Here is a 22350-nt window from a genome sequence, read left to right on the forward strand (position 1 = left end):
AACCGTTTCTCAGCCCAACATGGAAGCATCTACGTGTATGGAATATTTCAACAAGTTCTTGTCATCTCTCTAGTTGCAGTTTAACATAGCCCAGCTAAGAAGCAGGCCTTGCCATTCATAATAGACAGGTAATGCTACATCCCCAATTTACAAATTCCCATGATACTGTTAATTACAGTTGTGAAATTATCAATATGACTTTACCACAAACTCTGTAATGGAGCCTAGCCCTTGATGTACACATAAACTCGATTTTGTTAATTGTGGAGGTTATGGAACATGGGGCTTAGAGCATGGTGATAAAAGAGACTGCGGTGCAAAAGTGAAGTGAGATGGTTAATGCAGTTTGAAAAATTCTGTAGTTCTGTGTAGACAGACACAGAATTTGAACCGCCAGCAAAAGCAGTGGACTTTTTTTTTAAATTCTTTTTATAAAATTTTGAAAAGACATGTTAACAGACTTTAAGTACAGAAATGCATTATCATCATATGAGAGTCGCCACTATACCAATGGATCTGGTAGCATGATATTGTACAAAAACAGTATTACTGTTCAAGGGACAGGGCGTCGCCCTGGCAAGTACCACAAAACATACCCTCCAATTTTCGTGCTCCCTGCGACCAGCTCTATCAATCGTACATGCAGCAATGTGTTACATTTCCCCCAGTCAACATTTCACATCTGTGTGCCCAGGTCCTGCATTATAAATGAGGTGTTCCGTGCCCCAGCAAACAACTATCAACAGTATAGGGCCACCAAGTGACCCTTTAGATGGCAATTCACAGATGGCCTCCCTGGTACTACCAACTATCCGTGGTCCTATAGTACAACTATTAAGGGATGAACCCAGGCAGCAGCAGGAGTTCTCCGCCCAAGCAGATTCTTGTCTGCACATGAACAAAAGAGAAAAGGAAAAAAGGAAACTTACCCAAAACAACTAAAAAACAATAACTAACTGCCAGGAGTCTGCGGCTCAATCACAAAAAAAAAGGAGCACACTGACCACGCTATATGCGGGAGAAGGGGGGTGAGGGGGAGGGCAAGCAGGGGCCTCAGGAAGGGCGTCCCGAGAAGGGGGCACCTCTACACCACAGCCCAGAGCGAGCAGGACAAACACATTTGCATATATCTACTCCGTATCCACAGATCCCCGCGCGTCCCCTTCAACTCCATGACGAGTGTCCCATGATTTAGCTATGTCACCCCAAGGCTCCGCGTATGTTTTACGCCGCTTAGTAATCTTATCTTCGGAGATAAGTACCCGTTCCTCTGTGCTCTGACTCAACAGGTCACGTCCCCTTCCCACGAGGTAACCAGTGGCGGATTCCTAGCTTTCCAATGAAGCACAATTCTCCTCTTGGCCAAGAGGAAGGCCAGATCTACAAATCTATGCCCTTACGTACGAACCTTGGGTCTCAGGAAGAGGCCAAACAAGCAAACCTCAGGGGTGCACGGCAACGTGCGATCCAGTACCTTATTAACCAGATCCACAATCCTGTTCCAGTAGTTGGAAAGCGCCGGACTGGACCAGATAATATGGTCAAAGTCTGCATTCCCCAATGTGCACCTAGCACAGGACTGATCATCCCTATTATAAACCACATTCAACCGATGCGGAGTGAGGTAAGTTCTATGCAGGATATTGAATTGGAGGGCCTTAAAGGCTGTGTTCCTTGAGATCTTTTTCGGGCTCGCTAGGACACTCTGCCATTCCTTATCTGACAAGGGTCGCATTAACAGTTTCTCCCATCTTTCCCGTACACCCAGAAGCGTCTTAGACGCCAACTCACTTATAGCCAGGTAAAGCCAACGTATCAGGTGGCCTGCAGAACCCAGAGTCACCATCGCCTCCAGGACTTGGCGGACATCCGGTTCGCCCATGGCCGCACCCTAGAGCTCTGTCACTACCCCATGGAGCTTATAATAATTTGAGAATTGACCTGGGGGAAGTTCGTGATAAGTAAGAAAATCGGCCAGTGGGAGCCAATCGCGATCTCTGTAACAGTCGCCCACCGTGCGTATGCCCACCTCCTCCCATCCCGTCAATTGTCGCTGCGTGAGAGGAGAGCCCAGCCCCGCCTGAGGGATGCCCACCAATGGAAGGCTCGGGGCATATAACTGTCTCATTCGGGATCTGGCCACACATATGTCCTATCACCGCACCGCCACAGAGAGTAGTGTCCCCATATTCAGCATCTTCTGCCTGCGATCAAGAATTCTGGGAAATAACCTTGTATATAGTGCCCCAGCGGGGAGTGAGAACATAAGAAGATCCCTGCCATCTATCCATCTTGCCAACCATTGGAGTTGGGCCACCAAGCAATATGCCTCAAAGTCTGGGGCCCCTAAACCTCTGTCTGTAAGCGGGAGGCGCAGGGTCTGTAGAGACACTCTATTACAGCCACCATCCCATATGAGATCTCTGAGCAACCCATCCAACGTCTGAAACCATGACTTCGGTATCAATACAGGGAGATTGACAAAATAATACAATAAGCGGGGTAGAACAATCATTTTCGATAATGCCAATCTAGCCATAAGTGGCAACTTAGGAGAACGCCAGAAGGCCACTTGCGGATGCACCGCCCTCAAAGTGCCCCCGAGGTTCCCCTCAAACATATCTGCCTGCGTGTGATAAATCTATATCCCCAAATATTTGACAGTCACAGGTGCCCACGTCAGGGAAGCTGGGAGGCTCAACGGCCTAGGCAAGGTGGGGGCAGTGGGAACACAAACGTTTTTTCCCACTTACCTGTAGGCAAGATAGAGCTGCAAACGCCTCTAGAATGCCCAGTAATTGACGGACTCCCGAGGACCCATCCCGCAAGTAGATCAAAACATCATCCACATAGTGTGATGTGGGCGACCCCTCCGAGAGTCACCCCCAGCCTGTCGCAGTCCCTCCGCAGTCTTGTTGCCAAGGACTCCATGGCCAGAGCAAAAAGTAACGGCGACAACGGGCACCCCTGCCTGGTACCCCTATAAATGGGATAGGCCTCCGAAACAATAGACCCCGTCCGCACTCGTGACATGGGGTCGCCATAAAGCAAACAGATCCACTGCAACCACCCACCCCCCATCTGTAAGACGCCCATCACCGCGAGTAAAAAGTCCCAGCGTACAGTGTCGATAGCTTTCTCTAAATCAATCGCCACTGCTACTGCGTCAGGATAATCTCGCAGTGCTGGATGAAACATAACATGATACAATCTCCTAAGATTACTGGACGTGGAGCGCAGGGGGATAAACCCGCACTGATCGGAATGTACCAGTCGGCCCATGTGGGGCAAAATTCTTAGGTAATCAACACAGAACACCCTGGGTCTACACAGGAAGAGTGAGAGAGAAGTGAGTCAGCCAAATGAAGCAAAAACTAGGGTACCAGTTTTTTGGAGTGGGAACGAGATATCCTTCTACCAAGACCCATCAATCACCCAATGTGATGTCTCATCATCTGGGTTTAGGTACCAACCTATCAAGGAAAACCGATCTTGATATTTGATCGGAAAAAAAAAAACCTTGACTAATAGGAAGGCTACAGGATGACTGGTCAACCCACAAAGTACTTGCTCACATCTATAGACTCACTTGAGAAGGTGAGAGGATCAAAAGAGTGTGGGTAAAGTGCAGCGCAAAATAAAGTGGAAAAAAGTGGTGTTCTAAAAATGACTAAGGAGCACTTATCACAACTTTATTCATCAAGTCCCCTTGCCATTATTAAAAAGCAGGATGTTGACGCTCAAGATATTCAAGACGTCAAACAAAGTGAAAGGTCGACATGTTTCTGCCCTCGCAAAGATCTAACTGTATCGGGGCATTCTTCAGGACCAGGCTATAAACAAATACAGCTGCTGCTACAAAAGTGTAAATTATAATTGTGCAAAATTGTATTATAAAGTACATATACTCCACCGGTAATGTCCAACTCGAGTGGTTTTACAGGTACATTAACCGGAACCTGTAATAGACAAGCATCATGTGTATGTCAAACACTGCTCCTTGACTAGACTCACTCTCAATCAGACTGTACTAGCGTAAATGAACGCTTATGCATTTCTAGTTATGTGGTGATACTCATAGCTGGTTTATCACTTACCCATAATGATTGGGTGTCGCCCTCACCTCTACCTGGCTCATTACTCAGGGAAGGGGGCCCGCTCTAAAATAAGGACAAAAAACACAGTCAGTGATATGCCTGAACCACGACTACAAACGTCTTATGTTTACTAAACTCACTCCTGGCTAGGGCCAATGATCAGCACAGCACCTACAATCTAATCCTCAAGGGGTACCCATCATTAAAATGAATGGAACCTCCACTTATCGAAGGGTGGTGTCCTCTCCATAGAAAAACCCATTTCTACACATTAAACTTCCTAGTGCATCAAAAACCCCTATTTGAGGTATCCTGATGTTAAGTAAAAGGGGAGTTAGCGCAATCTCAAAAAAGAGAATTTAAAGGAAGATACTAAATGGAATCACCATTAAGCATTACATTCCCTGCTAGTGCTCTCAGCACGCACCAACTCATCTAATGAGTTTCTCGCCGTCAAAACTCACCTATCCGTCAGTACCCCGGGCCGTCAGGAGTAATGTCCGGAGGTACCGACGCTCATTTCTGCAGTGGTTTTATGTTGACTTGTGGGCTCGCCAGCGTCGCTGGGTCCTGTTAGTTCAGGGCGTCCGCGGCTAAGCCTGCAATCGTTCCATTGTCACCGTGCATGCGCGTGGTGACATAGACTACATCAAACCTACTCAGCCTTCACCGCGCATGCGCGGTGCAACAAACACTACTACGGACACGCTCAGTGGGAGGAAACTAGTATTTCTCCCACTGGGCATGTTCGACTCTGAGCCAGTGTTCTCCTTGCCTCATGTTGTAGGATGCAGATAGCTTTGGCGGCATGCTCTCCTTCTTATAGTGTGGGTAGGCTCAAAAAAGGAAAAAAGATTCTCTTGCTCAATAAAAACATGCCCAAAATCCGAGCCATTCGTTATAAAGACACTCACTACTCTGTAGCTAAAGTCATTCCGGTTATATGGATTTATTTCTCAAGTGCCCATGTTTTTTCACTTGCCAATGTATCAAGTCATAGGTGCTAGCATAATAACGTGTGTATTCAGCGGAGGTCTGACCCTCATTAGATTAGCAGCCTACTGATCATGTAGTGGGCGCTGCACATCTATCTGTTTTACTTAGAGGCACTACGTCTTTAGGAGACTCTAAAACCTGGCGATACCTATCGAGGAGCCCAGTCTTATTTGACTCCTTATTAGAGGAGTATACTCCTCAGCATAGGGACATAAAGATGGTTTCATCACCTAGCCTTCCATTGACATTACCTTATTATAACCAAAAGGTTACTTTATGTGAATACTAACACAATTCATATAGTTCAAAAATCGTGTTGATATGTGCAGGTACTGTGTTAGTTCTTCTCGTGTCGGATGGTGTTATTTTAGTCTAGTGCTAGCCACGGAATCTCATCATTAAGCCCATCCACATCTGTATGCAAACGGAACACCCACCGTTGTTCACGCTGTAAGAGAAATTTTTTAATGTCCGTGATGTGAGTAGGAATAAATGGTTTCTCTAAAATCACCCAGTGTAGTTCTATATCGGAGTGTCCTGCCTCTATGTAATGATTGGTCAGTTTGGTAGCACTTTTTTTACACCGAATAGTGCTGCGGTGTTCGGAAATTCTCACCTTGATCTTCCTAGATGTCATCCCTACATACCTCTTATTGCAGGGACATGTGATGAGGTATATGACCCTCTCAGTATTGCAGTTTGTGTGTTTATTCAGGGTCCAGGGTCTACTAGTACCTATATCTACCTCGGTAGTGTGACAAGTAAATGGGCATACCGAGCAGTTGCCACATGGGAAGTGACCTGTCACAGGTCGCAGGCCCCATATCCCCGGTTCTGTGGGGTCAGGTTTAGGTTCGCGTGGTCTGGTGTGTACCAATCGATCTTTGACATTCATACTTCTCTTGAATGGACCCTGAATAAACACACAAACTGCAATTCTGAGAGGGTCATATACCTCATCACATGTCCCTGCAATAAGAGGTATGTAGGGATGACATCTAGGAAGATCAAGGTGAGAATTTCCGAACACCGCAGCACTATTCGGTGTAAAAAAAGTGCTACCAAACTGACCAATCATTACATAGAGGCAGGACACTCCGATATAGAACTACACTGGGTGATTTTAGAGAAACCATTTATTCCTACTCACATCACGGACATTAAAAAATTTCTCTTACAGCGTGAACAACGGTGGGTGTTCCGTTTGCATACAGATGTGGATGGGCTTAATGATGAGATTCCGTGGCTAGCACTAGACTAAAATAACACCATCCGACACGAGAAGAACTAACACAGTACCTGTGTCGGGCGACCAGTAGGCTCCAGGCAGAAACCAGCTCCTCAGAAGTGTAGACAGTGTCCCCCTCTGTTTCCCACGACACCACACACCCTGCGAGTAGTATGCACACACAGGGCGGGAGGAGGCGCCAAAAAAGAGAGAGACCTAAAACCCTTAGGTCTCCTAGATTGAAGACAGGGCACTCAGGATTAGTATACGATTAGGACACCGCAGTCTGCAGAGGAGAGAAGAAAACAAACATACAACAGGAATCTTAGTACACTCACAAAAGGGAACAAGGAAGAGCTAACCTATGTTTCTGTACTGAGTGTGCTGCAAGGCTCTTACCTGCCCAAATATTGTATCGCACCCAAAAGGTATCCACAAAGTAAAATAGAATACGAACCAAAAGAAGGGTACATACTTTGTTCTCTCTTGTCAAATGAAAATTCCACGGAAGAAATGAAAGTGTCAAACACAGTCTCGAACACCTCCCAACTCGAAGAGTTCAAAGAAATGTATTGCAGGGTCGCGATAATCCTCGCCGAGCCAGCAAGGCAAACAAAACAAAATTCACTCCAGTAATTCTGTTCCCAGGCGTTTCCCACCAAGGAGCAGCAGCCGGACGATTTCACTCGACGTCCTTTGGTCAAAATAATGGAAGGGTTTGAAGCAAAGAAAAATCCATCGGCAATTGTCTTGTCAGTCAAACGACACGCCGAGAAACCACTGCAGTTTTTTCCACAGTATCCGGTGAGGGGGAGCAGGGGCGATGCGGAGATTCACAGGACACGGTAACGCCTTTGACCGCCACACCTGTGATCCGCTTTCAACGGGGAAGGAAAAGCGGTTCCAATTCCGGTGTTCGCCGCGGAGAGAGGTGCTTGCACAATGCCGCTCGGAGAGAGGGTGACAGAGTAGTCCACAAGAGCCCGCGCGGCCGCGCGAGGCTCAGAAGCAGGGAGGAGGAGTAAACACAAACCAGTTCACGGGAGCAAGGGTCGTATCAATGATACTCGGGTCGGGACCCAGGCAGGAATCCACAATAGAAAACCAAGCACCGCCAGTAGGAGGAAGGAGGCATAAGAACCTCCCAGGCGGCATCTGATTGGTGCAAGAAGGGACATGTGCATCCCAGAACGCCTCAAGGCATCCTGGGACTTGTAGTCCAGGTTAGGCTAAAAGCACCAAACAACACACTCAGAACAGGCCCTAAGAGCTCCGGGTCCTAACAACCTGCACATATCAGCACGATTTTTGAACTATATGAATTGTGTTAGTATTCACATAAAGTAACCTTTTGGTTATAATAAGGTAATGTCAATGGAAGGCTAGGTGATGAAACCATCTTTATGTCCCTATGCTGAGGAGTATACTCCTCTAATAAGGAGTCAAATAAGACTGGGCTCCTCGATAGGTATCGCCAGGTTTTAGAGTCTCCTAAAGACGTAGTGCCTCTAAGTAAAACAGATAGATGTGCAGCGCCCACTACATGATCAGTAGGCTGCTAATCTAATGAGGGTCAGACCTCCGCTGAATACACACGTTATTATGCTAGCACCTATGACTTGATACATTGGCAAGTGAAAAAACATGGGCACTTGAGAAATAAATCCATATAACCGGAATGACTTTAGCTACAGAGTAGTGAGTGTCTTTATAACAAATGGCTCGGATTTTGGGCATGTTTTTATTGAGCAAGAGAATCTTTTTTCCTTTTTTGAGCCTACCCACACTATAAGAAGGAGAGGATGCCGCCAAAGCTATCTGCATCCTACAACATGAGGCAAGGAGAACACTGGCTCAGAGTCGAACATGCCCAGTGGGAGAAATACTAGTTTCCTCCCACTGAGCGTGTCCGTAGTAGTGTTTGTTGCACCGCGCATGCGCGGTGAAGGCTGAGTAGGTTTGATGTAGTCTATGTCACCACGCGCATGCGCGGTGACAATGGAACGATTGCAGGCTTAGCCGCGGACGCCCTGAACTAACAGGACCCAGCGACGCTGGCGAGCCCACAAGTCAACATAAAACCACTGCAGAAATGAGCGTCGGTACCTCCGGACATTACTCCTGACGGCCCGGGGTACCGACGGATAGGTGAGTTTTGACGGCGAGAAACTCATTAGATGAGTTGGTGCGTGCTGAGAGCACTAGCAGGGAATGTAATGCTTAATGGGGATTCCATTTAGTATCTTCCTTTAAATTCTCTTTTTTGAGATTGCGCTAACTCCCCTTTTACTTAACATCAGGATACCTCAAATAGGGGTTTTTGAAACACTAGGAAGTTTAATGTGTAGAAATGGGTTTTTCTATGGAGAGGACACCACCCTTCGATAAGTGGAGGTTCCATTCATTTTAATGATGGGTACCCCTTGAGGATTAGATTGTAGGTGCTGTGCTGATCATTGGCCCTAGCCAGGAGTGAGTTTAGTAAACATAAGACGTTTGTAGTCGTGGTTCAGGCATATCACGGACTGTGTTTTTTGTCCTTATTTTAGAGCGGGCCCCCTTCCCTGAGTAATGAGCCAGGTAGAGGTGAGGGCGACACCCAATCATTATGGGTAAGTGATAAACCAGCTATGAGTATCACCACATAACTAGAAATGCATAAGCGTTCATTTACGCTAGTACAGTGTGATTGAGAGTGAGTCTAGTCAAGGAGCAGTGTTTGACATACACATGATGCTTGTCTATTACAGGTTCCGGTTAATGTACCTGTAAAACCACTCGAGTTGGACATTACCGGTGGAGTATATGTACTTTATAATACAATTTTGCACAATTATAATTTACACTTTTGTAGCAGCAGCTGTATTTGTTTATAGCCTGGTCCTGAAGAATGCCCCGATACAGTTAGATCTTTGCGAGGGCAGAAACATGTCGACCTTTCACTTTGTTTGACGTCTTGAATATCTTGAGCGTCAACATCCTGCTTTTTAATAATGGCAAGGGGACTTGATGAATAAAGTTGTGATAAGTGCTCCTTAGTCATTTTTAGAACACCACTTTTTTCCACTTTATTTTGCGCTGCACTTTACCCACACTCTTTTGATCCTCTCACCTTCTCAAGTGAGTCTATAGATGTGAGCAAGTACTTTGTGGGTTGACCAGTCATCCTGTAGCCTTCCTATTAGTCAAGGTTTTTTTTTTCCGATCAAATATCAAGATCGGTTTTCCTTGATAGGTTGGTACCTAAACCCAGATGATGAGACATCACATTGGGTGATTGATGGGTCTTGGTAGAAGGATATCTCGTTCCCACTCCAAAAAACTGGTACCCTAGTTTTTGCTTCATTTGGCTGACTCACTTCTCTCTCACTCTTCCTGTGTAGACCCAGGGTGTTCTGTGTTGATTATATATGTGAATAGGGGATATTCACCCTGCAGGTCTGTAAAAACATCCCTTAGACCCCCCAGTAGATTTTTGTCGTGATAGCAAAATTCTTAGGGCCAGTGCCTTTCTCAAAATTTTTAGATCCATGTTTAACATGGACAATGTGCTGAATTCTAGCAATTTGGGATGAACCAATTTAGATTTTGGCAAAGGGATCACCAACGCTTCCCTAATTGAGGGCGGAAGGCGCATGTCATGGAGTGCGGCGGCGTACATCTGTTCCAATCTCGGGGCCAGAGTATCAACATAAGCACTATAGAATTCGGCTGGGAGGCCATCTGGCCCAGGTGTCTTCCCTCTAGCCATCTCCCTAACAGCCGCCCTTATTTCGCCAGCTTTAATAGGTAAAGCCAACAGGTCCCGTACATCCTGTTCTACCTGAGCCAGTTGTTGTGCCTCCAAGTATGTCTGCATTTCCTCTCACAGAATCTGACCCGGGGAACCGTACAACGATTCATAGTAGACCTTGAATGCATCATTGATTAATTTCGAGGAGGAGAGAACACGACCCTGAAAGTCTGTGACGTTCACTATGGGGGAACCTCTACTCTCGGGCCTAATTAACCAAGCCAGGAGTCTCCCAGCTCTGCCCCCTTCCTTGTGCTGCATGGTCTGATGCTGTTAAAATCAAGAGCTCTCAGTCTGTCCCAACTAGCGTTATAAAGGCTCCTCACCTCCGCTAAGTTCTCCCGATCTGGAATCGCCCCACTGCTCCCCTTTCCAGGAGAAGAATCTGGGACTAAGTCCGTCAATTCCTGGGTGATCATTCGCCGAGCGCTCACAGTCTTACCCAGGCAATGTCCATGCACCACCACCTTAAATGCTTCCCTTTTCACCAACAGAGAGCTGGCAGTTCCCTGGTTGACCAAGAAATAGGCAGATAAAGCCTCAGCAAGCCCCAGGCGGAAGCCGTCATCCTCCAGCAGCGCCGGATGCAGCCACCAACGCGGAATGGGGGCCCTCTCCAGGACTGCAACAAACCCCATTAGCAAAGAGCTATGGTCCAAATGGGACCGTCCAAGGTATTCCGCTCCGGTCATCATAGGCACCAAAGGTGCAGAACAAAAAAACATATACAAACGTGTGTGCAGATCATAAAGATATGAATAGTATGAATATTCCCTACACCCTTCGTTGTGCAATCGCCACACCTCATGAAGGTCCCAACCCATCGCCCATGTCCGCAGTCCTTTAGCGGTGGCAGCCGCTGTGACACCCCGCAGGGGAGGGGTGGACCTATCCCGCTGTATATCTAAAACACAATTAAAATCGCCACCCAACACTACGGTTTCGTGAGGGCACCCCGCCAACACCCCAGATAACCTATCTAGAAATGGAAGTTACTCCCGATTAGGGCCATAGATACTGCCCAAAGTGATCTCCCTACCTTGCAGACTGCACGTGACCACTACATACCGCCCCTCAGGGTCTAGTGCCTTCCGTGTTAGCTGAAAGGGCACCCCCGGCGTGATCCATATCGGCGCTCCCCAGGAGAAGGCAGAGTAGGTCTTGGCAAAGAGCTGGCCCCGCCACCTGCCTTGCAAGGGTGAGACCTCTCCCTCAGTGAGATGGGTCTCCTGTAAGAAAACCACTGGTGCTCCCCGTCTCTTAATATAATTGAAAACATTATAACGCTTTGCAGGTGTCCCCATACCCCTAATATTCCAGGTCATAACCGTAACTCCCTCAGGGCTGCACATGTGCGCAGTCATCCGATCTACCGGGAAGACCCCCAGACCCCCCGCAGCCACCCCCACACCACCCTCCTGACAGAGAACAACACAAACCCTCAAAACAACTCCCCATCCCAAGAGCGGACTGACATCAGTCAGCTGCCCAAACACACCAGCAAATCGCATAGTGAAAACTCACACCAATACGGAAAGGTCCACAGCCAACTGCGCTATGACCTGTGGGGGGCGCAGTGTGACCGAATACCAACCAAACTTCTAAATCACTATCATTACTCAGCAATAGCCATGCCAGGCCATTCCAGCCTACACCCGGGGACGCCCACCCAGTAAACCCCCACCCTTCCCAGATCACCCTCAGCATCCCGCAATGACATATGTGCACCCAAGACAGTTCCCCACCCCAATAAGTTATAAAGGATATAAGTCCACAACACAGTCAGGCAGGGGAAAGGATGAAAGGAGAAAGCTTTCTGTTCCTCTCCTAGTCACCCAGGTCTACAAGTCATTAGATAGCTGCAGAGTCACAACTGGCATGTTATCTCCTGATGTCTGTGAGGCATCCGATTCAGACCCCTCCTCGCCATATTTTGCTTCGGAATCCGTCTCTGCTGCGGAAGTCTGAGACCTCCCCATGAAAGAGACAGCTTCCAACGCTGCAGCTCTCCATCGCCGTTCTGGACAGGCTCGGCTTCTTGAGTTCCGTTTTCTTCCCCCGTTTCCGCAGTCTCCTCCCCGATCGTTCCACTCCAGGTGGCATCCTCTCCGGCCGAGACCGTGAAGTACCCCTGCATGGTAGGACTCAATCCAGTCCCAGGCTGCTTTCGGGTCCTCTGAGAAGTGGGTTGTCCCATCAAGCATGATCTAGAGACGGGCAGGGAACATCAACGAGTACTGTATCCCTTCCGTCCGCAGAGCTTTCTTAACTTCTAGGAAGGAGGAGCGACGCCTCTGAACCTCCATCGTATAATCGGGGAACAAAGTGCTCTACTATTGTCAAAAAGAAAAGGACCTGCCTCCTGGGCTTTCATGAGGAGGAGATCTCTGTCCCGGAAATGGAGCAGTCTGGCCACCACAGCACGAGGCGGCCGGCCAGGCGCTGGGGGTCGGGCAGGCACGCGGTGAGCTTGTACCAAAGTGTAGAAGGAAGAAAGGCCCTGAGGTGCTACAACATCCCTCAGCCAGGTCTCCAAGTAGCCAACTATATCCTGACCCTCCACTCCCTCCGGAAGGCCCACCACCCGGATGTTGTTTCGCCTGTTGCGCCTTTCCGCGTCCTCTGCCCCCTTCTACAAGTAACTGACCTTAGAGGCAAGCTAACCCACCTGGGTCGATAGTGCCTTTTGGGCTGGCTCTAGTGCCCCCAGTGATGACTTTGTCTGTTTGACCCTCCCAGCCAGCTTAGAATGTTCGCCGCGCAACAATCCAAGGCCGACCGCTACCGTGCTGATGTCCTGGTGTAGGGTCGCCTTGGTGTCCGCTATGGCCTCGAGGAATTTGGCCAGTTGTTGATGAACCGGCACCTCTGCCTGTTCTTCCCCAGCATCTTTCTAGGCAGAGTCTACCTTGTCGTCCTCCAGGTAAGGGAGGCACCGATCTGCTTCCCCCGCGGCTTCTCCATAGCTGAAGACTCTCCGTCCTCTTCCCCCGTCCCTGTGCCGCGGGCCTTAGGCGCGCAATCCACTAGCCCCTGCTCAGCTGGAATCCACCACTCCAGGGTCGCACACTGCCAGGTAGAACTCGCAAAGACCCCTCCACTAGCCGCCGAAGAGTCCATAGCCCAAAAATTTCTTTTCCACACCACTCCCAGCGCCAAAAACAGCTGGGACAGGGCACCTGCAGATCCCTCTGGGGGACGCACTGGGGGTCCGCACCCAGGCCTCTCACTGATTCCCTGGTACCAGTTTCCAGCAGCCCAGGGGGGCCCCCCTCCACTCCAGTCCCGGATCCCCCTGACCAGCACTTCCCACTCTGACTGTGCGGCTGGTACCCCTGTGTCCCAGGATTTCCCCCGAATCCACTGCCAGTTTTGTCAAGTCAAGTCAAGTCAAGTCAAAATTTGTATAGCGCACTACTCACCCAGAGGGTCTCAAGGCGCTTGGGGGAGGGGGTTTCGCTATTTATCAAACAGCCAGGCTTTGAGTTGTTTTCTGAAGGAGAGGTGGTTCTGTGTAAGGCGGAGGTGGGTGGGGAGAGAATTCCAGGTCTTGGCCGCTAAGTAGGAGAATGATCTTCCTCCCATGGTGGCTCTTTGGATTCGTGGGATCGTGGCGAGGGCTTGATTGGACGATCGTAGTTGACGGGTGGGGGTGTAAAAGGTCAGGCGCGTGTTGAGGTAACTGGGTCCTTGGTCGTAGAGGGCCTTGTGTGCGTGGGTGAGGAGACGGAACTTGATTCTCTTGTTGACGGGGAGCCAGTGAAGGTCTCTCAGGTGACCGGAGATGTGATTGTGGCGGGGTATGTCTAGGATGAGTCGGGCGGAGGTGTTCTGAATGCGTTGGAGTTTTTTCTGCAGTTTGGCTGTGGTTCCGGCGTATAGGGTGTTACCGTAGTCCAGTCTGCTTGTGACAAGTGCTTGGGTGACCGTCTTTCTTGTTTTGGTGGGGATCCATCGGAAGATCTTTCGGAGCATGCGTAAGATGTTGAAGCATGATGACGAGACGGCGTTGACTTGTCTGGTCATTGAGAGGGAGGAGTCTAGAATGAATCCCAGGTTGGGAGCGTGGTCCGTTGGTTTGGGCGCGCTGGCAAGGGCTGGTGGCCACCATGAGTCGTCCCATGCAGAGGGGGATGATCCTAGGATGAGGACTTCCGTCTTGTCTGAATTCAGTTTTAGGCGGCTGTTCTTCATCCACTCGGCTACGTCTTTCATCCCTTCGTGTAGGTTGGTTTTGGCGGTGTTTGGGTCTTTTGTGAGGGAGAGGATCAGCTGTGTGTCGTCCGCGTAGGAGATGATGTTAAGGTTGTGCTGGCGTGCGATGGAAGCGAGGGGGCTCATGTAGACGTTGAAGAGGGTGGGGCTCAGGGATGATCCTTGTGGTACTCCACAGATGACTTCGGTGGCCTCTGATCTGAAGGGGGGGAGGCGGACTCTCTGGGTTCTTCTGGCGAGGAACGAGATGATCCAGTCCAATGCTTTTTCTTGTATCCCGACGTTGCTGAGGCGTTGTACAAGGGTGCTATGGCAGACCGTGTCAAATGCTGCGGAGAGGTCCAGGAGGATGAGGGCCGCTGTTTCCCCGTTGTCTAGTAGTGTTCGGAGGTCGTCTGTGGCTGCGATGAGGGCGGTCTCGGTGCTGTGTTTGGCTCGGAAGCCGGATTGTGAGGGGTCGAGAGAGCCGTTAGACTCGAGGAAGGCGGCGAGCTGGTTGTGGACAGTCTTCTCTATGACTTTGGCAGGGAATGGGAGGAGCGAGATGGGGCGGTAGTTCTTAAGTTCGGTGGGGTCTGCTGTAGGTTTCTTCAGGAGGGCACTGAGTTCGGCATGTTTCCAGCTTTCTGGGAAGGTAGCGTTATAGAGGGAGCAGTTGATGATATCCCGGAGTTGGGGTGCGATGATGGAGTCGGCCTTGTTGAAGATGTGGTGGGGGCATGGGTCGGTTGGTGATCCGGAGTGGATGGAGTTCATCAAGCGGATGGTGTCTTCGGTGCTGATCGGGGTCCAGGCGCAAAGGGTGGAGGTGGGGGGCTTCAGTTCGGTGGTGAGGGGAGTGAGTTCTTCGCTGAAGCTGTTCTGTATGTTGGCGATCTTGCTGTGGAAGAACGAGGCTAGAGAGTCGCAGAGGTCTTGAGAGGGAGTGATGTCATTGGTGCCGGCGCTGGGGTTGGTAAGCTCTTTGACAATGCTGAAGAGTTCCTTGCTGTTGTGGGCGTTGTTGTCGAGTCGATCCTTGAATGCTGATTTCTTGATGGATTGGATCAGCTGGTGGTGTTTGCGGGTGGCGTCCTTGAGGGCGGTCATGTTGTCTGTGGTTGGGTTTTTTCGCCAGGCTTTCTCGAGGGTGCGGCAGTTCTTTTTGGTGTTCTTGAGGTCGTCATTGAACCAGGAGGCTTTTTTGCTACTTGGCTTGTTGTGGTGGTTTTTCAAGGGTGCTAATTCGTCGGCGCAGCGGGTGATCCATTGTGCGAGATTGATGGCTGCATGGCTTGGGTCCGATACTCTCGCGGGGGGGGTTTGGTTTAGCGATGTGGTGAGCTGGTCGGTGGTAATTTTGTTCCAGTTTCTGCGGGGAACTTGTTGTGGGTGGTGGTGTGTCGTGGTTTTTCTGAAGTTGAAGTGGACGCAGCTGTGGTCTGTCCAGTGGAGTCCTGTGGCGTGGTTGAAGGAGATGTGTTTGATGTAGGAGAAGATTGCGTCGAGCGTGTCCACTCCACAAGTCCTCTCACCTTGAGTACAGGCCACTACTAGGGCCACCGTGTCCCGTCCGACGAGCGGTGCAGCTCCGCAGAGGATCGCTCCCAACTCCGTCTGACACTGACCTTCAGCTCCAGCTTGGCCTTCTCCGGTAGCAGCACACTCTTAAGCCTCACAGCCCCACTCAGCTAGGCGGGGGGTCACCACAGTCAAGCAGCTCAACAATGGGGTGCCAAGGAGAGTCACTGCAGTCTCAGGCGCGGCCACAAACTGCCCCGCAAAGTGTGTACCTCGACAGGTCTGTGTGCCCCTACACACTGCCAGCTATCGTCACTCCAGTTCTCCCCGCACTCGGGGAAGGCCTCCAACCATCGATGCCCCGCTGCTCGGGGGGGAGGGGGTGGAGAACTCATCCGATGCGCCGCTTCCACTGCGGTGCTGCTAACAGGAGGTCACACGCCCGAGCAGGCCAGCACACGCCAGCGGGACTACTCACCGCACCTCCGGTCCCCTCCTAGACCACCACCTCCTCACATCCAGCACGGGGGCTGCTGCCAGGCTCCACAGGGTCAAGTCTCCGCCACCAAGTATCCCACGTCGCCCGCAGAGAGACAAGCACCCAGTCCTCCTTAATTACCGTCCGCCGTAATAGCTTGCAGAGATGTCGGCCATCGCCCCCGCCGGGATCTCACCAATCCCGGGTCCGCCGCAGCCCGGTCCGACCACCAGGCCAGCCGCTCCAACCTCCTCGTACGTACCCTACCGTACAGCCGGGGGTCCGGCTGCAGCTCTGCACAATGCAGCAATCAGGCACAGGCCCCAATCCTCGCTGTCCTGGGGAGAGATCTCAGGCTTGCAGTCAGTGGCCGGGACGTCGGGACCCTCCTCCGCCCCTCTCAGTGCTGCAGCACAATCTCGCCAGCCGTGACGTAGCTCGCCTCCCCTACTCCAGTCGCCATTGTCCCACAGCCTCGCTCAGTCCGTCCTATCACCACCTCAGAAGCGGACGTGCAGGCTTCACCAGGATGTCACAGTAACCACAGGCAGTCCCTCATCGGAAGCCCCAGGAGAGCGGCCCCGGGTCCAGGCCGCAGCACCGCTGTGTCAGGATAAATAACCTTTCTGGCGCGGAGCTCTCGGCTCACGCGTCTGCCATCTGTGACTTTGTAGCCACACCCCCAAAAGCAGTGGACTTTTATTAGGGGTGGGCATAATATTCAGTTCCGCCTGGGGAATTGGCGAAATTAGAAATTTAATTGGAGCATGTCCCATTGTAACCAGTAGAAGATGAAACAAACAGCAAAATAAATTAGTCAGCCACTCCACCTCGGCTGCAGTCTGCATTTAACATCGAGTCCCCCACAGGGGATTTAGAGAGTGGGCCTCAAAATATTTGTATCTAAGTTGGTTTTTCTCCTTGCTCAGGCTTGTGCATGAAGCAGTACTCCCCCTCACACTAAGTGAACTTCACAACCATAGCATATGCCTCCCTCCTTCAAATGGCCGTTCTTTTGGACCTTTGAAATGCAGCAGGAAAAGCAAAACAAAAACCTGCAGTCCCAAGGATTCTGGTCGATCTCCATCTTGTCACTCCAACCTAACAACATAGAAAGCAAGATAACTAGATACATGCAGTAATACGTGCATGTGCTATTCTACGGTATCTTTCAACAACCTTGAAGTAGTGAATGTTATATTTTTTGTGTCATGCTATATATTATGATATAGTGTCAGTGTGACAAACGAAGAGATCCTGATTGGGAATAACGTAAAGGACAGTGAATTAATAGGCACTTTTGTAAGGGGAGGATCCATTCTTTCCAGTGGAGTACGTCAGAGAGTATTCCTGCTCATGATTTGCAGCAGCAATCACTAAGCAGGTATTCTTCCAAGAAGCCATTAGAGTTTTCCGGGCTGGGGTATCTTCTGCCAGTTCTCCCCCTCTACCTGCCTCGGCACAGGTACCCACTTCTCCCAACCCACCACATAAATATTCAGTTGGCTCAAGGAGTTCGGACTGCCTTGCTTCTTTGTGCGTCTTTCTTCTTTTGCTGGAAAATGGCTGATGACTGTTGATAAACCTCCCTGTTGTGCGAGGTTGTGGATAGTGTGGCTTTCTCAGACTCTGCATTCAACACTGTGATGGCGTCAGCTGTTGTCCACAGCATGCTATTACTATTTCCAGATGCAGTCTCCGTGTCTGCGCTCAGGTTACAAGATGCTTTCACGGCTGTCAGATCATAATAAAAACTTCTTATGGAAAGTTCCTGAAACATCTGACAAATCTTTTTACAGGTTTTGCTGAAACTGTCGAGTTGGGGGACGTGGTGTTGACATGCATGGGGATAGAGGATGTGCAGACAAGGTATGCTTCGTGTAGGTCATGGAAGGCATCTTTCATGGTCATTCAGGATGTGTCTTTCTGAAAGTTGAAGTTGCCAATAAACTTGGATAGACGTTTAATGATAGAGGACACAATGCTTTCATTGTAATCTCTGGTTTTTTTTTTTTAAGTGCTGGTCCCCAAAACTTTGCAACGATTCCTGGTTCCCAGATAAAAGTGCAGTTGATACCCACTGGCAAACACGGGCAAAAAGTGACCTATTCACAAACTGCATTTTGTAGTACATGAAGTAATTCTACTGTAGTACTACAAAATGCTATTCACTAACCTATGTGTTGAGGCCTCCGACTCCTATCGTTTTTATGTTGTGATCTCTGCATAAAATATGCAGTGGCAATAGTAGTTGAGAAATCGGCTCTCTGAAGTTACCTGCCATTGAAACCTTGAACAAATGCTTAACCTAGATAGAGTAAACACTCTGTAAGAGGTACACACGCTGCATAGCCTTAAGTATTTTCAAATTGTACTCCTGGGGATGCAGAAACTTCCTCTAAAGCAGACTACAACCATTATCTGTGTTAGCCTACTAGGATATGAGAGACAGAACCACTGAACCTCCCACCATCAAAAATCTTAGCGTGACTGAAAACCAATCCGATTTGGGACTCTTGCCTGCTCCTTTGCGCAATCACTGCAACCACTTTCTAAGTGTCACTTTTTCGTAAGAAAGTTGAAACGTAGAATAGCTTCTTTCACACCTTAGTGGAATGAAAGAGTCTGGTAGAGCTACTAAAATCTTAGTTTACAGTAAATGGAGAAAAAAGCACCATTGATGTATCCTAATTCAGAAATTGTACAACTGACTTACTTGTCTTACTTCTAGTCTTTTGTCTTAATAAGCAACTTATTTGCATTATAACCATTAATAGCTCATTTTGTGTATTTTCTTTTTTTCTTGTGCAGTGGAACCTGGTTTGTGACGATGACTGGAAAGGGCCATTAACCTCCTCATTATTTTTTGTGGGTGTACTCATTGGGTCTTTCGTCTCAGGGCAGATATCTGACAGGTAATGTATGTTATTTGCCTTATTAATAACTTGGAGTTTGGTTTTCTGATGTAGATGTTGACCTGCCTGTATTATTATAATGGAAGACCTATATGCTCCATTTAATTAAGCTAGACCCTGATATTTTAACATTTTCCTGATGTTGGCTTAACCCACTCTCACCATGAAATTAACATATTGGTACAATAGATGAATAGGCGAATGATGTGGAGCATGGGCATCAAATTGACGAATGTGTGAGTGTACAACTGTGGCATGGGTGAAGAATAGGCTCTAACAACTGTGCTACCACTTGAGTGTATGGGTCGCCACATACCTGTGACCACCCTTGCACTCAATTATTATATTTCACATTCATGTATCCTTTCATGCACCCACCTACCTAGTCATTCATCCACACTCATGTTTACTCCTTTGCCCATCAATGTATTTGCCACCCTTTCATTCTCACTCATCCATTCATCTATCCATACATGCAACCAATCACTCAGCCATTCATCCCATCCAGTTACTCATTCAAATGATACATGTATCTACTTTGTGACCACTTTTTAGGTTTTGCCTGCTGCTTGTGAAATCTCTTGAATTTAAAATATCTTAAAAGGAGGCTCTTATCAGTTCCCACCGTGTTAATTTTTTGTTAATTTCCCCTGGCTGCAAGCATTTACAATACTTCTACTAACGTTGTTCACGCTGTTTAAGCCCCATTCACTGTCAAGGTAAGATCTCTTCCCACGGAAAAGGCAGACAGTTTCTAACAGCGTCTAACAGTATGCTTGAATGCTTGCTTTTTATTACTTAGTTGTGTAAAGCAGATGCTTTAGCATTAGAACGTTTGTGGTATTTCCTATGCCTTAGTACCTTTCTTTGCACTTTATAGGCATTATCGGATTGACTTTTTTCAACTTAATGTATTTGGTCATTATAATCAAATTCTAAATGCTGTAATAAACATTGCATGTAAAAAATAAAGTTCATATACAAGAGCTAGCTATATTTTACTACTAAACAAGCATAGACAAGTGCAGGTACCTTGCAGTTAAAGGAGACTTGATTTGAGTAGTGCAGCAGGTGCAGTGGCACCGGGGCCAAAATCTCTAGGAATCCCACTAAATACAGATTATTGCTAAAATGTAAAACTAAACCGGCAGTCACAAGTGCAGTTACTTTGCAGACAACAGGGTAATGATTTCAAGGGTGCAGCAGGTGCAGTGACACCAGGACCAAAAGCTCTAGGCACCCCACTAAACACATACAATTCCTATATTTTACTACTAAACTGGATGTCACAAGTGCAGTCATCTTGCAGACAACAGGGTCATAATTTCAATGGTGCAGCAGCACCAGAACTCCTATTTCATAACTAAACAGGCAGTGACATGTGCAGTTACCTAGGGTGCACTGGCACTGGGACCAAAAGCTCCAGGCACCCCACTGAACACCTAATATTGCTATATTTTATTCATATACAGTCAACCACAAGTGCGGTTACCTTGCAGACAACAAGGCCATGATTTGAATGGTGCAGAAGGTGCAATAGCACCAGGCCCAAACGTTGTAAGAACTCCTCTAAACACATGATATTGCTTTATATGACTACTAAACAGGCAATCATATTTGCAATTATCTTGTCGTTAAAAGGGGCTTGATTTGATTGGTGCAGCAGGTGCAGTGACACTGGGGCCAAGAGTTCTAGGGATCCCACTAAACCCATATTATTACTAAATGTTACTACTAAACAAGACAGTCACAAGGGCATTTATCCAGCAGGCAATATCGTCGTTATTTGAATGGTGTTTATTCATCAACACCGACTCAAACCTAGTTCCCCAGCTCCGAAGCCGGCAGCTCTGGCCACTACATCACATCCTCTTCCATTTTCATGGTTAGTTGTTGGTTCTGTTTTAGGCGGTCCTAACAGGAGAAATTGTCCGGTGCAAGCTGCCTCCAGATGATAGCCCTGGCACTTATTATTATTATTATTTTTTTTTACAAATTAACCACTGTATCAGACTTCAGCCTACAAAACAACTTGGGTTCAACCCTTTCGGAAACTGTATACCTCAGTCATCTATCTTTAGAATCCTGCCATGGAAATGATCTTCGTTCCATTAGTAGCCTTTTAACATCATTTAAAAAAGCAAAACTCTTACTTCAACTAATCATAAGAAAGTACAGTAAACATCACTACCCTGCAGATGCCACAATACCTCAGATTTCTACATTGTGTTGTGTGTGAAGAGAGTCCCCTGAGCTCTGCTAAGTCTTCTTCAGATAAATTGTTTTTTTTTGCTTTAAGCTTTTTTCATAGCTTTGAGAGAAAATTAATCACCTTTTGAGAATAAATAATCCTTAATGAACAGTCTTTGCATCGTTTCTCTAAAACAGTCCCAAAGGCGAGACCTATTGGCTATGCCATTGCTTGTTCTACCTGGAGTAAGGCGACCTCGTCCAAGCAAAGAAGTAGGTTTAAGGTGATTTATTTCTTAAAAGTAAATCAGTTGCATGTTCAAAATAAAGATACATCATCCCACCAAGAGCTGTGCAGTTCTTCAGTCTGTCTACTATTCACTGATGCTCTCAACGTACTGGTATTCTGACTGAATCATACTTTAAGACTTGACATACTGCTAAAGACCCTTACACCAAGACTGTGTGACCTACCTGAAAACCACATTAGAGTAAATAGATGACAGAAAGCCCTTTCTCTACACCCTTGCCCATTTCTGAGGGGAGTATCTTTTGCACCCTTGATACTGAATTACTTCCCATAACTGCAATAAAATCGCTAAACATTTCTAAGGTTCAAATGAGTCAGAATATGCATTGTGAAAGCCGACACACGTTTGCGCTTGTGAGAATAAAAATAAACGTGACCTATTGCACTGCAAATGCTTGTTTTTTTAGAGTAGCTTAGCCACATTCACTATGTTCTAGACAGTAACATAGGAGCCAACCTCTTCAAAAGGGTTTTGAAAGCTCGTGCACACCTGTTCAAAATGTCGACAGCCTCAACTGCACAGCAGCACCATGTGAACTGGCAGGCTTGTATGGATAATCTAACGCTGTGTGATGTATGTGTTGGTAGTTATAGAGTATGTAACTAGGTAGGAAGCAACAGAGGTACT

The 22350-nt window shown here is 48.0% G+C and overlaps 1 protein-coding gene across 1 annotated transcript in view; it reads left to right on the forward strand.

The window, feature by feature from the left end:
* Positions 1-22350, forward strand: part of LOC144769114 (organic cation/carnitine transporter 2-like) — a 739817-nt gene that overhangs the window by 198234 nt on the left and 519233 nt on the right. Inside the window, exon 2 of the mRNA XM_078653116.1 lies at positions 19119-19222. Coding sequence (XP_078509242.1) covers positions 19119-19222 — 104 coding nt within the window. The remainder of the gene's footprint in view (positions 1-19118; positions 19223-22350) is intronic.

The sequence above is a fragment of the Lissotriton helveticus genome, chromosome 7 (assembly GCF_964261635.1).
Source record: "Lissotriton helveticus chromosome 7, aLisHel1.1, whole genome shotgun sequence".
NCBI lineage: Eukaryota > Metazoa > Chordata > Amphibia > Caudata > Salamandridae > Lissotriton > Lissotriton helveticus.